This window comes from Bubalus bubalis, chromosome 11 (assembly GCF_019923935.1).
Source record: "Bubalus bubalis isolate 160015118507 breed Murrah chromosome 11, NDDB_SH_1, whole genome shotgun sequence".
In the NCBI taxonomy this organism is placed as follows: Eukaryota; Metazoa; Chordata; class Mammalia; order Artiodactyla; family Bovidae; genus Bubalus; species Bubalus bubalis.
The window spans coordinates 15,091,183-15,108,007 of record NC_059167.1 but is presented as its reverse complement, the minus strand read 5'-3'; the positions used below and the strand labels follow the sequence as shown (position 1 = coordinate 15,108,007).

At 46.0% G+C, this 16,825-nt stretch overlaps 1 protein-coding gene across 1 annotated transcript in view; it reads right to left on the bottom strand.

Annotated features, from left to right (window-relative positions):
* Positions 1-712: 712 nt before the first annotated feature.
* Positions 713-16,825, bottom strand: part of ANGEL1 (angel homolog 1) — a gene marked incomplete in the record, with an annotated part of 17,910 nt that continues 1,797 nt past the window's right edge. Inside the window, 8 exon segments of the mRNA XM_045162015.1 lie at positions 713-1,018; positions 1,692-1,855; positions 2,380-2,449; positions 11,015-11,125; positions 11,435-11,561; positions 13,855-14,288; positions 14,865-14,934; positions 15,396-15,622. Coding sequence (XP_045017950.1) covers positions 858-1,018; positions 1,692-1,855; positions 2,380-2,449; positions 11,015-11,125; positions 11,435-11,561; positions 13,855-14,288; positions 14,865-14,934; positions 15,396-15,622 — 1,364 coding nt within the window.

The window sequence follows — 16,825 nt, the reverse complement described above, 5'->3', positions numbered from 1 at the left end:
TGCTCTCCTGCCCCGGGACTCCCACCCTCACCCCGGTCCTCCAGGGAGACCAGAGTTTCCTGACAGTTCTTTCTCCTCAGCCTTGAAGCGCTCTGAACCTCAAACCACACTCTCTGCCCACTGACCCTCCACCCGCCGCCACAGGGCAGCCTGGGGAAAGGGCCGAGCCCTGGGGAAAGCACGCAGGCTGGTGAGGCACTCTGGGCAGGAGACTCAGAGGCTGCAAAGACTGGAAGTGCACCCAAGTCTGCAGGGCCCACTTGTTCCAGAGCCCCAATGGAGAGGATCCCCGGGTTGGCCAGATGAATGCCTAATGAAACAGAAGATAAAGGGAGAGCAGGGCCCATGACCCACGGCCCCAGTGTGGCAAGCAGGCTGGTCAGAGACAGGCGTGACCACACAGAAGAGCGCGTCTCAACATGTGCGTGTCTGCAGGAGGGCTGGGCCCACGGGTCTCAGGCAGGGAGAAGGTCGGGTCAGAAGGCACCACCAAGAAATGGCCTAAAAACAAATAACCAAGGAGATCAGTAGCTCCCGCAACCCTGGTAATCAAAAATCAGTGGGCAGCGCTGGATACATGGAGGGAAGGGGGGACCCCCCGCTTGTGCCTCTCCCGAGGCCACCCCCTCATGTGGCACAGGGTTAGGAAGAGGCTGGGGCGGGGCAGGGACCACAGGCAGAGAATGTGGACAGGCCTGGAGAAAATCTAACCGTGGGGGAGAAGGGAATGAGGAGGGGGTGGGGAGGGGACGTTAAGTTTCTTGGATCTAAGTTTCCAGAAGCGTGGGATATTTCCACAGTCTCTGATCCGATGAGCTCTTCTGGAAGAGAAGAAGCGCTCTTCCCCTGGGAGCCCATCATGGGGTGGCGATTTCCATCCCGAAGCTAGCCAGTAGGCAGAGGTGGTCTGAAGAGCAGAAGGGGTTGGGTAAGCCGTTGGCAGCCCAGAGGATCTCTTCAGAGAGGAGCGAGAGCCGGCCCAGGAGCTTGAGGGTTCCATCCTGATACAGCCTGCGATCTGGAGCACAGGGAGGCCGGTGGGCGATGCAGCCACCACCACACGTCCCGGGGCGGGAGGGGGCCTGTGGGGGCTTCACCTTCAAGACGCTGCATCTTCTCAGCCACCCACCCTCCCTCTCACCTCCTGCGGCCTCTTGGACGCTCCATAATATGTCAGTGAATGGAGTGAGTGGGTTCGGGGGCTGTACCAAACTAGAGAATGCACCTCCAAGCCCAGAAATACAAGATCTTCCGATTTTCCGAGAGAAGTCAGAGAGTTTCTATGTAAAATCTGATTTTTAAACATAAAATCCAAACACTGTAAAAGACATGCTTTAAAGAAAATAGGCGTGGGGCTGGCAGACTGCCACACTGTGACTACAGTGAGTGGCGAGAAGACAAGAAACTGGCTGGGTTTCTAACCTCGCCAAGACCCTCACTAGCCAGCCGCACTGAACAAATCCAATCACCTCCGAGTGCTCTATTTTCATCTTGAGAAAGGAGGGATGGCTTGTTCTGCTACAAAGATAAAAAGAGAAGCTGGGCAAAGGGCCCAAGGGAAGTACGATGAGGATGACCAGCGTCAGGCAGATCGCAGCAGCCCAAGTCATGTGATCAGATGCCTGACCTACCATCAGCTCCCAGAGACTCTTGGGGGTGGCGTCCGGGAATCCAGGATCCACCAGGCTTACCAGTTCTGTTCCCATTCTCGCAGGACTCGGCTGAGAAGAAGATGTAGTCCACTGTCGTTCCCAGGCCCAGGGGCATCGTGGTGACCTCAGGGCGGCCATGCTGGGGCAGGAAATGAGTATACACCGAGGTCAGGTGTAGGCAGTGCTGGATGGTGCCCACAGTCCTACAGGGGTGGAGGGGGTGACAACCAGTCAACAAATGCTACTGAACTTCTCCTAAGGTCACTTCTCTGTGGATTTTATAAAGCTTTTTAATGGATGACCCCAAATAACTCAACCTCAGCAAGTTCCTTCCCATGCTAACCAGAGACGGAGAGTCTTAGCTAAATCAGCCTAGAAACAGACACATTTATATTCAGCCCTGTTGATGTTCCTTATCCCCCACCCTCCTCTTGCTACCTGGTGAAGTGTATACCTCATGTACCCTTGTCTGTGGGTCAGCAGGCTCTTCTGTGAGGCCTTACTCCCTAAGGAAACGTGCACGGGGTTTTCATCTGTAAGAACCTGGGTGGGTCGCCTCTGGCCTCTGCACACCTCTATGTTCCTCCATAACCTTATCATATATTAGGGGGAAGAGAAAGCTCGGCAAAGTGTTCCCCCAAATCAGGCCCAGGAAAGCCAAAAGGAGCCTCTCTAATACACCTCAATGGAGCTGCGATGCAAGCAGAGGAAACTGGAAGAAAGTTACCTGGGGACATCCAGCTCAGACTCAGACGTGTCTTCCTCAATGACAGACTCAGCCCAGCCAGCAGGTCGCTCTGTAGAAGACCGGAGAGTGGAGTTTTATCACTCAAAGACAGGGAAGGAGGGTCAGAACCTTGTACCCTGAAACGGCAGTCAGATCCTTGACTGGATTGTTCCAGAAGGGAAAAGGGAAAGAAAAAACATGAAAAGAGGAAGAAAACAATGGACCGGAGTCAGGAACCTCAGGGAGCAGACAGACAGGGGCCTCTGACGCAGACATCTCTTCCCTGGTTCGGCAACTTTTTAAAAAATTTACACTTTAAGTTTTAGAATAGGTAATAGTCACATGGTTACAAAAACCAAAATGTAGAGAAAAACCTCGGTGAAAGTCTCCTTCCTACTCTGGGGCCCTTGCCACTCAATTCCTCTCCCCAGGGGCAACCAACATTACCAAATCCCTGGTGTATTCCTCTAGAATCTTTTATCCCACACAATCCATTGTGTATTTACACATATCTACATATGTATGCATATACATATGTATGTATACCCTTACACATATATGCATCCATACTTACACATACCTATATATATACACACACATGCTCAAAGAAAAAAAGACACACGTTACCATTATCAGCAGAGAAAGAGGGAATATTATTACAGGTCCTACTGGGCGTGCTACAGTTCCTGGGGTCATAAAGAATCAGACATGACTTAGCGATGAAACAACAACTACTGACATTAGTAAGTGTTATGGACTGAATATCTGTGTCTCTTCAAAATATGTTTAAATGCTAACCCTCAATGGGATACCATTTAGGAAGGGGGGCCTTCAGGAGGTAATCTGGCATTGAGGGTGAAGCCTTCATGAATAGGATTGATGCCCTTTTTTTTTAAAGGGATCCCAGAGAGCTGTCTCACCCTCTCTCTGCTGTGTGTAGATGCAACAAGTTGGCAGTTAGCAAACAGAGGAGAGTCCTCACCAGAACCAGACCATGCTGGCACCTGGGCCCTGAACTTCCAGGCTCCTAAACAGTGAAAAATAAAGTTCTGTTGTTCATAACCCACTCATCTATGGTATTTTGTTTAACAATCCAAACTAAGAAAATAGAATAACAAGGATCAACAAAATTGACAAACACTTAAGACAGACTGACCAAGAAAAAAAGAGAAGACTCAAATTGCTAAAACCAGGATTAAAAGAGAGGACCATCACTACTGACCTTACAGAAATTTAAAAATTATAAGGATACAGTTAAAAACGGTATACCAACAATCTAGATGACTTAGGTAAAATGGAAAAATTCCTAAAAAGACAAAAACTACATAAACTCATTCAAGAAAAAGAAGAAAATCTGAATTAGCAATTGTTATATATTATGACCAAGTATTTTTATCCTAGAAATGTAACGGTTTAACAACTGAAAATCAATTAATAGAATATTGAAGAACAAAAACCATGATCATCTGAATAGACAGAAAAAATCTTTGACATAATTCAACACTCCTTTATGAAATAAAAAACCCAAACTAAAAGCAAAACAAAACTTACAACACTAAAAAAAACTAGGAATGGGGCTTCCCTGCTGGCTAAGTAGTAAAGAGTCTGCCTGCCAATGCAGGAGACATGGGTTCAATCCCTGCCTGGTCCGGGAGGGTCCCACATGCCTCGGAGCAACTAAGCCCATATGTCACAACTATTGGTGGTTTGATATATGGCCAAGTCTCAGGAATTTCCTGTGGATATTTTAAAAACTTGTCTTTGCTCTGCCTTTGAAGTTCAGAGTTTAATATGTATCAACGAGATTTACCATACAACATGTTACTTCAGTTCAGTTCAGTCACTCAGTCATGTCTGACTCTTTGCAACCCCATGGACTGCAGCATGCCAGCCTTCCCTGTCTATTGCCGACTCCCGGAGTTTACCCAAACTCATGTCCATCAAGTTGGTGATGACATCCAACCATCTCATCTTCTGTTGTCCCCTTTCCCTCACACCTTCAATCTTTCCCAGCATCAGGGTCTTCTTCAATGAGTCAGTTCTTCGCATCAGGTGGCCAAAGTATTGGAGCTTCAGCTTCAGCATTGGTCCTTCCAGTGAACACTCAGGACTGATCTCCTTTAGGATGGACTGGTTGGATCTCCGTGCAGTCTGAGGGACTCTCAAGAGTCTTCTCCAACACCACAGCTCAAAAGCATCAATTGTTCGGTGCTCAGCTTTCTTGATAGTCCAACTCTCATATCCATCCATGACTACTGGAAAAATCATAGCTTTGACTAGATGGACCTTTGTCAGCAAAGTAATCTCTCTGCTTTTTAATATGCTATCTAGGTTGGTCATAGCTTTTCTTCCAAGGAGCAAGTGTCTTTTACTTTCATGGCTTGCAGTCACCATCTGCATTTTGGAGCCCAAGAAAATAAAATCTCTCACTGTTTCCATTGTTTCCCCATCTATTTTCCATGAAGTGATGGGACCAGATGCCATGATCTTAGTTTTATGAATGTTGAGTTTTAAGCCAGCATTTTCTCTCTCCTCTTTCACTTTCATCAAGAGGCTCTTTAGTTCTTCTTCACTTTCTGCCATAAGGCAAGAGTCATATGTATATCTGAGGTTATTGATATTTCTCCCTGCAATCTTGATTCCAGCTTGTGCTTCATCCAGTCCAGCATTTCACATGATGTATTCTGCATAGAAGTTAAATAAGCAGGGTGACATATACAGCCTTGACGTACTCCCTTCCGGATTTAGAATCAGTCTGTTGTTCCATGTCCAGTTCTAACTGTTGCTTCTTGATCTACATACAGATTTCTCAGGAGGCAGGTCAGGTGGTCTGGTAGTCCTCTCTCTTGAAGAATTTTCCACAGTTTGCTGTGATCCACACAGTCAAAGGCTTTGGCATAGTCTATAAAGCAGATGTTTTTTGAGAACTCTTGCTTTTTCAATTATTTAACGGATGTTGGCAATTTGATCTCTGGTTCCTCTGCCTTTTCTAAATCCAGCTTGAACATCTGGAAGTTCACAGTTCATGTATTGCTGAAGCCTGGCTTGGAGAATTTTGAGCATTACTTTACTAACGTGTGAGATGAGTGCAATTGTGTGGTAGTTTGAGTATTCTTTGGCATTGCCTTTCTTTGGGATTGGAATGAAACCTGTGCCAACAGTGATGCTTCTTAAGGCCCACTTGACTTCGAATTCCAGGATGTCTGGTTCTAGGTGAGTGATCACACCATCACGGTTTATCTGGGTCATGAAGATTTTTTTTGTATAGTTCTTCTGTGTATTCTTGCCACCTGTTCTTAATATCTTCTGCTTCTGCACTCATTTCACATGCTAGCAAGGTAATGCTCAAAATCCTCCAAGTTAGGCTTCAACAGTACGTGAAGCAAGAACTTCCAGATGTACAAGTTTGATTTAGAAAAAGCAGAGGAACCAGACATCAAATTGCCAACACTCGTTGAATCATAGAAAAAGCTAGAGAATCCCAGAAAAACATCTACTTCTGTTTCACTGATTACATGACAACCTTTGACTGTGTGGATCACAACAAATTGGAAAATTCTTAAAGAGATGGGAATGCCAGACCACCTTACTTGTCTCCTGAGAAACCTGTATGTGGGTTAAAAAGCAACAGTTAGAACCAGACATGGAACAATGGACTGGTTCAAAATTGGGAAAGGAGTACAACAAGGCTGTATACTGTCACCCTGCTTATTTAACTTCTATGCAGAGTACATCATGTGAAATGCCAGGCTGGATGAATCACAAGCTGGAATCAAGACTGCCATGAGAAATATCAACAGCCTTAGATATGCAGATGATACCACTCTAATGGCAGAAAGTAAAGAGGAACTAAAGAGCCCCTTGATGAGGGTAAAGGAGGAGAGTGAAAAACTGATTTAAAACTCAACATTCAAAAAACTAAAATCATGGCATCTGTTTCATAACAAATAGAAGAGGAAAAAATGGAAGCAGTGACAGATTTTATTTTCTTAGGCTCCAGAATCACTGTGGACATTAAGTGCAGTAATGAAATTTAAAAGACACTTGCTCTTTGGAAGGAAAGCTATGACAAACCTAGACACTGTATAAAAAGCAGAGACATCACTTTACTGACAAAGGTCCCTGTAGTCAAGGCTATGGTTTTTCCAGTAGCCATGTATGGATGTGAAGTTGGACCATAAAGAAGGCTGAGCACTGAAGAATTTATGCTTTTGAACTGTGGTGCTGGAAAAGACTCTTGAGAGTCCTTTGGACTGCAAGGAGATCAAACCAGTCAATCCTAAAGGAAATCAACCATGAATATTCATTGGAAGGACTGATGCTGAATCTGAAGCTCCAACACTTTGGCCACCTGATGCAAAGAGTAGACTCACTGGAAAAGAGCCTAATTCTGGAAAAGAGCCTAATGCTGGAAAAGACTTAGGGCAGGAGGAGAAGAGGCCAACAGAGGATGAGATGGTTAGATAACATCACTCACTCACTGGACATGAGTTTGAGCAAACTCTGGGAGATAACAAAGGACAGGAAAGCCTAGCATCCTGCAGTCCATGGGGTTGCAAAGAGTTGAATACAATTTAGCGACTAAACAACAACCATATCCAATTAAGTGAAAGTTGCTCAGTTGTGTCCAACTCTTTGCGACCCCGTGGACTATACAGTCCATGGAATTCTCCAGGCCAGAATACTGGAGTGGTAGCCTTTCCCTTCTCCAGGGGATCGTCTCAATCCAGGGATCGAACCCAGGTCTCCCACATTGCAGGCGGATTCTTTACCAGCTCAGCCACAAGGGAAGCCCATATCCAATTAAAAGGAATTCCAAAAAGAGGAAGCAGAAAGTAGAAAATTATTGAAGAAATATTACCAGCAAACCATCATGAAATTTCAGAAATCAAGGGATTGGAGAGAATGACCAGTCTCAGGGAGGCAAAATATGTGACATACAAAGAAAGGATCAAGAATCAAAATAGAAGCAGACTTCTCCCAGAGTTTGCTCAAACTCATGTCCATTGAGTGAGTGATGTTATCTAACCATCTCATCCTCTGTTGGAGCCTGCAAGACAATGGACTAAATTACTTTCCAAACTAGACCTTTACCCTTACCAAAACCTCATACAAGTGTGAGAACAAAAAACAGGAAAAAAAAAAAAAATCAAGTGTTTTTGTTTTTGTTAGCACATGAAAAGAAAAACCAAAGAGAAAGAAAACTGATTCCCTCAGCAGCAAGTTCTCCTCCTGCAGCTCTGTGTACGAACAGCACCTCTCTGGCAGTTACAAGGGACCCACACCTCTGCCTGCCCCACCAGGCCGCATGAGCACACTGGCCCCAACTGCCCCCATCTGAGCTAAGGCAGCTTCCTGAACCATTCAGCACTGGTAGCAACAGAGCAAGTAAGGTCTGCAAATACTTGGGAAAAGGATAGTAAGTTGTGCGGAAATAGGCCAGTGCGAAAACTGTATTTTAAATTTTCCTGGTTCAAAACCTGATCAGATAGCCTTTGCTCTATGGCCATCTGGCCAGTTTGTAAATAGTAGTTGCTGCTGCTAAGTCACTTCAGTCGTGTCCAACTCTGTGCGACCCCATAGACGGCAGCCCACCAGGCTCCCCCGTCCCTGGGATTTTCCAGGCAAGAACATTGAGTGGGTTGCCATTTCCTTTTCCAATGCATCAAAGTGAAAAGTGAAAGTGAAGTCGCTCAGTCATGTCCGACTCTTAGTGACCCTATGGACTGCAGCCTCCCAGCCTCCTCTGTTCATGGGGTTTTCCAGACAAGAGCACTAGAGTAGGTTGCCATTGCCTTCTCCCGTAAATAGTAGTTAGTCCACTGTCTTACGAAAGTCATCTATTAGCAACTGTTTTTTTTTTCCTAGAATGCACTTAACTAGGCTCATGGTTTATTCTTGCATGTTAAAAGACCCAAAGCTCTGTAAATAAATGGAAATATGCAAGTGCTCATGAAAAAGAAAACATAGTAAGCCCTTTCGGTGTCTTTAAGAACCATACTGGAAGGAAGAAACCACTAATAATTAAAAATATTTATAAGAGGGGGACTTAAAATTTAGATTCCCATCTTATGAAGTATTCCCTCAAAAAGAGAATGAGGGAGCGTGAGAATCACAGTGTTTCTTTTTTTTCATTCGTGTGATGTAGAACACACTAGCACATCCAATGTCAACCTGTGGGAAAGTCAGACATCACTACCTACCACTGAAATCCTCTTGCAACGCAGATGCTTCCCATTAAAGTCAGAATCACAGTCAAGCTGGCAAGTTTTACCGTGCACAGTTGGGCTGGATGAGTCTGGCAGCAGATTGAAAATATTATTTGATAGCACATCTGAACAAATCCTCCAGAAAAAAAAGATGACTCACTATGATGTCCTCGTACTGAACTCGTCTTTCTACTCATGGTCTAAAAGTGATGGTAGCTTTTTAGACTTGGGGTCTTCAAAAAAGATTCATCAGGAGCCTGTTCAGCCCTGGATGGGGCTACTGAACAAACAGAAAGGCACGTTGACAGTTTGTGGAGGATGGGTGTGTTTAATCTCAATTTTGAAAATACTGCTATTACTGGGCACTGTTAGTGAACTGGATATTTTCCCCCTACATAATGATTCTACTTACAAAGTGATTGTCAGTATGTATTTAAAGTTCTTATTTTGTTATTAAATCAAAATGCTTCTTTTATGTTTCAAGTAGAGCACTGATTTTTTAAAAACAATCTATTCTTAACATGGAATTACCTATGCGGGATCCTACTACTGTTTAACTTGAGGATTCTGAATTCTTAAAACACTCATCCACAGCTTCCCTGCCTGAGTGCAACTGGCACAAGCGCCCACCGCATCCCTGGCACACGCCAGTCCCCTGTGAACAACTTTACTGTTATCACCGCAGCTGTAATAATACATTAGAGCTTTGCAATTAAAAACACAAAACCCAAGCCATTGAAATGCTCACTTCTTTGTGTAAAATGCCAATGCAAGTTAAATGCCTTCAAGAAAACAATGAGTTCATTGCTTACCACCAGTCCTTTTATTAATACTACAGTTTTTTCAGTCACTGCTTGGTCATCTTAAGTTGAATGAGTTTGGGCTGAGTATAAAATTCTTGAGACATACCTTCTTTCCTGGAAACTTTGCTCTCCAGTGTTCTAGAGTTGAATGTTAATTTTAAGAAATCTGAAACCTACCTAATTATTTTTACCTTTAAAGGTAGCCCGATTAAAAAAAAAAAAGGTATCCCACTCTTTTTGGTTCAATTGTCCAAAAGATTCTTTCATCTTTGACTTCTGTTAACTTCATTAGGAGGTCTTACTGTTGATTTTCCTATGTCAGTTTTCCCTGAGATGTGGTATATCCATCTCAATCCAAAGATTCAGATCTCTTCATCTGGGGAAAATCTTCCTTATGTCCTACCTTTAAATATTCCTTTTGTGCCATGATATTATTGGCTTTCTTCCTTGTAAACGCCAATTATGTATATGTTCAATCTCTGTAACTCTCACTCCCGTCATATTCTCCCCGGCACTTTCTATCTTTCCTGGCCTCTGCCTCTTGTTTTCAGCAATGCCTCTTCTCTCTTGTGCTGCATCTAATTTTGGCTTCATTTTAAGTGATTTTTTTTCACTTTTTATTCCACTTCTTTCCTGAGCTCAGCAGCTTACATTTCATCCTCTGGATCTGCATTCCAAGTAATGGGCATTTTCCTTATGACACAGGGTTGTGTGAGTCCTTTTAACCTTTACGTCTCCCAGCCAAAAGAAATGTGCACTCCGTAAGCATTTCATCTCCCCCCTGCCACTTAAACAGACTGTTTCATGCAAAGATGGCTTGATTCCTTGATCAGTCTTTCCTCCAATGCCTCTCTGGACCAAAAGGGTTCATGCAATTTCATTTCACAACCTGTGCCATCCTATTCCTGTTGATGAAACAAGGGATTCTGATTTTGTGCCTCAAGGTTCACGCCTAACCATGAAGAAATGCACCCTGCCGGTCCTTTTTGAGATTCATACACGGCCCCACAGACGAGTCTCTCCACACCTCCTCCAGCTGGATCGCCAGTGCTTCTTGCAGCCATTCCACCTGTGCTGTGCTTCCCGATTTCAGATATCTTCAGGTCTCCTGGCATTCTCAAAGATGGGAGTTTGATTTTTTTTCTTTTCCATTCTCCTTGTTGCTTTGCAGTAGTAGTTTCAAAGACAAGAAGTGGAGAATGTCAAGTATATAGTCTGCTATGTACCATCTGAAAGTTCCCAGTAGGAGTAACTTTTTATTACAACCAGGAATACTGTCACCTTATGATTTTCACATCTGTTTTCTCTCTCATGTATGCTGTACACATGCTAGGTATGTATTAGCAACTTTAGCTTACAAAGCTTCTGGCATACTCAAGGTCTCAAACCTGGTTAGAACCCAAGTCTCTTGATTCCTAGTCCATGGTCTCAACACGTTGCACATGGCCAGTGAACCTCACTAACCTTCCCCTTAAGTGTATTTTTTACCAGAAGCTGATATCTAAGAATTATACCTATAGAAGACTAAAAACCCACATAACTGACAAACATCAGAAGTGAAGAGGAAAGAAGACCAAGCTCACTTAGTTGGACAAGTCAGGGAGCAAGCTGAGCCCCCGTTACCTGGCTTAGTGTCTGTCACTCCTTCCAGAAGAACCAGTCCCACAGGTCGCCGGCAGGCCATGCTGCAGAAGCGGAAACGCAGAAGGAAGTCTCGGCTATACTTGCGTCTCTCTGTAAACCAGGGAAAGCCATACAGTGAAAGAAAGGAAGAGGAGCCACGTGCTAGGACTTCCTCAATCCCAAGAAGCTTCCAGTGCAGGGACACAGAGGGAGTCTGGCCCTGAAGATGAGGAGATTTTCCAAAAGCTATGATGGACAGTTGTCCATTTCACTGGGGGACCACGAGGAGGATGATGAAAACTATAAAGGAATGTGCTCAGAGAACTGCGGGAATTACGCCTTCTCTTGTCAACGAGGTGCCAGCTTTCTCCCAGAAGGGGCAGGGAGGGACGGCCAAGCGAGACGATGGCACGTGCTCACCTGAGCTTGCGGGGCGGCAGGAGGTGACATACTGGCAGTGGTCAGTGACGCCCAGGGAGCTGGGCCACAGCGGGGCCTGCAGCCGCCTCTGATGGAGCTGGTGAGAGAAGTCTTCCTGTCCAGACACCTACGAGCAAAGAGCACACAGCAATGAGGAATCCGAGATGGAGAAAGAGAGAAGCCCGTGTTTGGGGACATGCGGACATACACACACACAGTCACACACTACATACGAGACACGTCAGTCTCAGGGGAAAGTTAAAGATAAGGAACGAATTAAAGCTATTTTTTGTTCATTAGAAACACTGCAATGTCCACGAGACAGGGATAAGGGGAAAGAGAATAATGTGAAACAAAGAGAAGAGAACCATGTGAACACAGGGTCCCCTGAATTTCACCTTGGAAAAATCTACACTACTCTGCCAGGGAGTATCCGCTTTCAAGGGCTTTAATTTGCCATGGGAAAAGGTTTATTTGGATCTTTGGATCTTCTGGATCGAAGTCTAGCATCTAAAGCCCATTACTGGGAAATCACAGGGTCAAACCAAATGGGAAATGCACCAAAGCACTTTACCGTATCTACGCCACCATCCTCGGTCAAAGCCCATGAGCAGCCTGGGAGCAGACAGAACGTAGTAGGGGAAACCTTCGGCAGCATCAGTCATCTGCACATCTCCAACGCGTGTAGCAAAATCCCCTTTATTTCATTTACAAACAACAAATATTTGAATGCCAACTATGTGCAAGACACTAGCCATGTGCTGGGGAGATAATCTCTCTGCCCGCAAAGGACAAACATTTTCAGTATGCCATCAGAAGAAAACACACCTTCAGCTGAATGGCCATTTACTAGCCGTGTCACTTTGGGCAAGTCAGTTAACACCTCTTGGGTTCAATATCCTCTCCTATTGAATGGGATAATAATACCACAGACAACTAAGAATCTTGACAACAATAACCACTACCAATTATTGACTGCTCCCTTTGAAGCAGGAACTGGAAAACACTTTATGTGCATTATTTTAATGAATCCACCAAAGAAGACCCTCAGAAGTAGGTCTCATCATATTCCCCAGGGTCTGATGAGGCCAATGGGGCTCACGGAAGGGAAGTAACTTGCCCAAGGTGGCAGAGCAGGGATCTGAATGCAGGACTGTCTGGCTTCCAAATGAGTGCTCTGAATCACTCTGCTTAATGGCAGCTGTCATGTGGGAGGCCCTTTTCAAGTCTACTTCTCATTCCCTGAGCCCCTTGGTAACAGCAGCAGCCTCCTGGCAGGATAATGCCTTCCTCTTTGCATGTGGCAACCAGGACATCGCTGGCACTTAAGTAACCTCATTAAAATAAAAGCCCAAAGGACTCGACAATAATTCAGTCATCTTATGTCCTTTCTCCACTGCACCTTGCCAAAAGTTAAGGAACAAATTGGATCAGCAGGGGCAAAAGAGAGAAACAAGGAGATTAAGTGACATATAAAGGAATCAGCACAAGCTGAATGCTCCTCAGCAGGGCTAAATGAACCACAATAAAACTGTAATACAGCTATGTTACAAAGATTCAGCAGTCAATAGGAATGAGATAGATACGTATGTACATTGTTGAGTAAAAAAAATAAAAGCTAGAAAATGAAATATACAGTAATATGTCATGTTTATAAACACATACAATAGATTAGATATCAGCCGTTAGAAGCAGTCTCAGCATAGTATTGGAGGGCGAGAGCCCTGGGGCCAGACTGCCTGATTACAAATCCTGGCTCCACCACTAACAACCTGCACAAACTAGAGAGAGTAAATGACCTAACTTTCTCTATGCCTTAGGTTTCTCACTTCTAAAATAGAAGCAATGATAGAACTTGTGGAAACTGATGAGTTAACGTAGGTAAAGTGCTTAAAATAGCATCTGGCAGAGTAAGTGATTAATAAATAGAGACTATGACAGTCACATCACCACAGCAGTTTAGGTAGCACTGCAAACGCACAGAAAATGACCTGGAAGAACACCACCAAACTCTGAACAGTTATTACGTGACTCTAAGGGGAGACGTGGGAAATGCGGGTAATAAAGCAGGCTTTGGTCTTAAGCCTGCTTTATTACCCGCATTTCCCACATCTCCCCTTAGAGTCATGTAATAATCCTTGAATCCTTATAGAGAGGTACTTGTGTACATCAGTGCTTTTACTTATGTACTTGTAAACTAAACATAAATTAATGATAAAAACTGGAAAGGATTCCAGTATACCAAAGGCACTCAAGAGCTCCTAACTTCCAGGTGTGGGTACCAGAGCTATCAACAGGACAAGAGAAAGCAGGAGGGAGGCAGCACAGGTGTCCCTTGGGTCCCTGCCACAGAAGCAGCCCTGCATGCCGCACCCCAATCCCCCTCTAAGCCAACCCCGCAGTGGCCGCTCCCCTCTCACCTTCCATGCTGGCATCCCGTGGTACTGGAGCTCCCCGTCCCTGATGAAGTTGTAGAGAGGCGAGTCGGGGACAGAGTTCAGGTCCCCACACAGGACGATGGGGCAGTGGCTGCCATCTGACAGCCTGGCCACCTTGTCCACTTCAGCCAGGAGAATGGCCATCTGGGCCAGCTTGACGTCGCCCCGCCGTGGGTTGTACAGGACGTGGGTATTTGCCACACATAAGGGGGCCACCGAGACTTGCCCCAGGCCTTCTGGGACCAGTGGCTGCAGCAGCAACACTAAGCCCACGTTGTCCCGATTGAGGAGCTCCAAGCCAGGCCGGAAGTACTCCACGGGGCTGGCGCAGAGCAGACGGAATCTCGTGGGCTTGTAGCAGACAGCACAGCCATCTGTCTTACACCCGGTCCTCCTCTTGTAGAAACAGGTAAAGCCTGCAAGGAACACCCCGCCAAGGAGATGGGTCAGGGCCCTTGAACCGATGGCAGTAGCCCAGGTGTGTGCGCCCAGTGCACCGCTCCTGCTGCTCAACACGGGGGAGTCCGTGCCCTGACACATCCCTGGGTTCTGCAGAGGTTCCCTTACAGCGGTAACCAGATGGCTGTGCAGCTAGAAGGGGAAGGAGGGACAGAAGGGTGTGATAGGAAAAGCATGGACTCCAGGGTGAGACAAGTTGGAGTCCAGGCTCCACAAGCTATGAGCTTTTTTATTTATAGCTTTGTGACCTTTGAGCTAGCCACTCAAATTTTATGAACCTCAGTCTCCTCCCTATAAAATGGGTATAATAATTTCAGCCTCAGAGAGTTGGTAAATAGATGTAAATAAATGGCAATGTATGTCAGAACCACTTTAAAACTTCAGGACTCTTGTTTTTCTTCTAACTCCACACGAGGGAGCTAGCTCACAGGTGAGAGGGTTTACTGAGATGAAAGAAGAGATGGTGTGTTCCAGAGAGGGCAGACAGGGTGGGAGGAAAAGAGACTGGCACACGCGCCAGGGAGCGGCATTACCCATCATTCTCAGAGAGGGCTCCAGCTGCTCCCAGTAATGATCTTCCTGGACTTCCTGGAGACACAAGATCTGGGGAAACGACACAGAGACCAGTCACTCCAGGGTAACGGAGGGCACCGCAGTGCGACTCCCTCCCCATGAGCAGACGCTGAAGCCACGTGGGAAGCTGCCTTGGGTCTCAGGCTGGGCCACACTGACACTTCCTCTGGGGGCTGACTCTTCCCCGATTGCCACTCCAGCAAAGAACAGGCCCCGAGTGAAGCTGGATTTTCCTGCTCCTTGAATCCCTCAAGTCTTCCTCCCTGCACAAAGGTGCTAGCGAGGGTGTACCTGTGGAGAGGCGTCTTAGTATCTGCCCAAAACTCATTTACACCAGGCAGCAAGCTCCCATCCTAAGCCGGACTCCAATCACATGAACAACTGTGGGTGAACTCATTTTTCTAAGGGCACAGGGAAACAGCCAGGGTCCGGAGCAAATGCAAGATGACACACCCCCATCCATCCCACCCTCCCCGCCCGCCTTCGCTTACGTCAGGGTCCCAGTGCTGGAATTCCTGCATGAGATTCGCAAAGCGATAGCTCCAGTTCAGGATGTCTGGGTGGCAATGCAGATAGAGCTCGGAGCTCTGCTGCATCAGGTCCTGGGCCAGGATATTATAGGACATCAGAGTGAACTGGAACTGAGGGCCATCCCCTGCCTCCAGGCCCTGAACATCTGGCTGAGTGGAGAAATCCTCCCATTCTCGCCACAAGATTTCTGCAAAGGGGTTGGGAAGAAGAGGTCCGTGGTTGAGTCCATGCTATCCACAGGGCGTACCATCTCTACTCCTGGCCCACTGATACTGTGACAAAGTTCCCTTTCTCATTTTCCCTGTCATCCATCCCTTTCTGTGGTGATCTGAACAACACTCTAAGGACAGCCTCAGACCAGAGTAAGCTCCACAAAGCCAGAGACGATCTTGGCCTGTTCATCACTGTATCCCTGGTACCTGGCATAATACCTGGTATTTAGTACACTAAAGTCAAGGCTATGGTTTTTCCAGTGGTCATGTATGGATGTGAGAGTTGGACTGTGAAGAAAGCTGAGAGCCGAAGAACTGATGCTTTTGCACTGCGGTGTTGAAGAAGACTCTTGAGAGTCCCTTGGACTGCAAGGAGATCCAACCAGTCCATTGTGAAGGAGATCAGCCCTGGGTGTTCATTGGAAGGAATGATGCTAAAGCTGAAACTCCAGTACTTTGGCCACTTCATGCAAAGAGTTGACTCATTGGAAAAGACTCTGATGCTGGAGGGATTGGGGGCAGGAGGAGAAGGGGACGACAGAGGATGAGATGGCTGGATGGCATCACTGACTCAATGCACGTGACTCTCAGTGAACTCTGGGAGTTGGTGATGGACAGTGAGGCCTGGTGTACTGCGATTCATGGGGTCGCAAAGAGTCGGACACGACTGAGCGACTGAACTGAACTGAAAGTTCACTAAACATGGACAGCAATTCCTCACTTTTGATAAAGCCATGGGTTTCCAGGGAATCACTCAGATGAAGGCGCTTAACAGTCATCTGAGATTAAAGACATTTCTAGAGTAATCTCAGCCTTGGCTGTTTTCTGACCTCTACACCTAGAAGGGCCTACAGAACCAGAAACTGTAATGTGTCCCCTATATCCTCTGGAGCAGGGAGCTAGCTAGCTGTAGAGTGGATTGCAAACCTATGTGAGGCACAGCCCTCATTCTCCAAATTTTAACAGAAGCCCAATACGTAACACAGATAAAAATGGAGTTATCCTGTTTGGGGCAGAGAGCGGAGTCCCTGAGAGCTCTCCACCCTTACCCCAGGTTCCTCCAGAGAATCAATAACACAGAGAATGAGAACTGGGGTCTGCTTTCAGTTCTACCACTACCTAGCTATGTGACTTTCAGCATGTCCTGCCACCTCTCTGAGCCTTGATGACTTCATCTC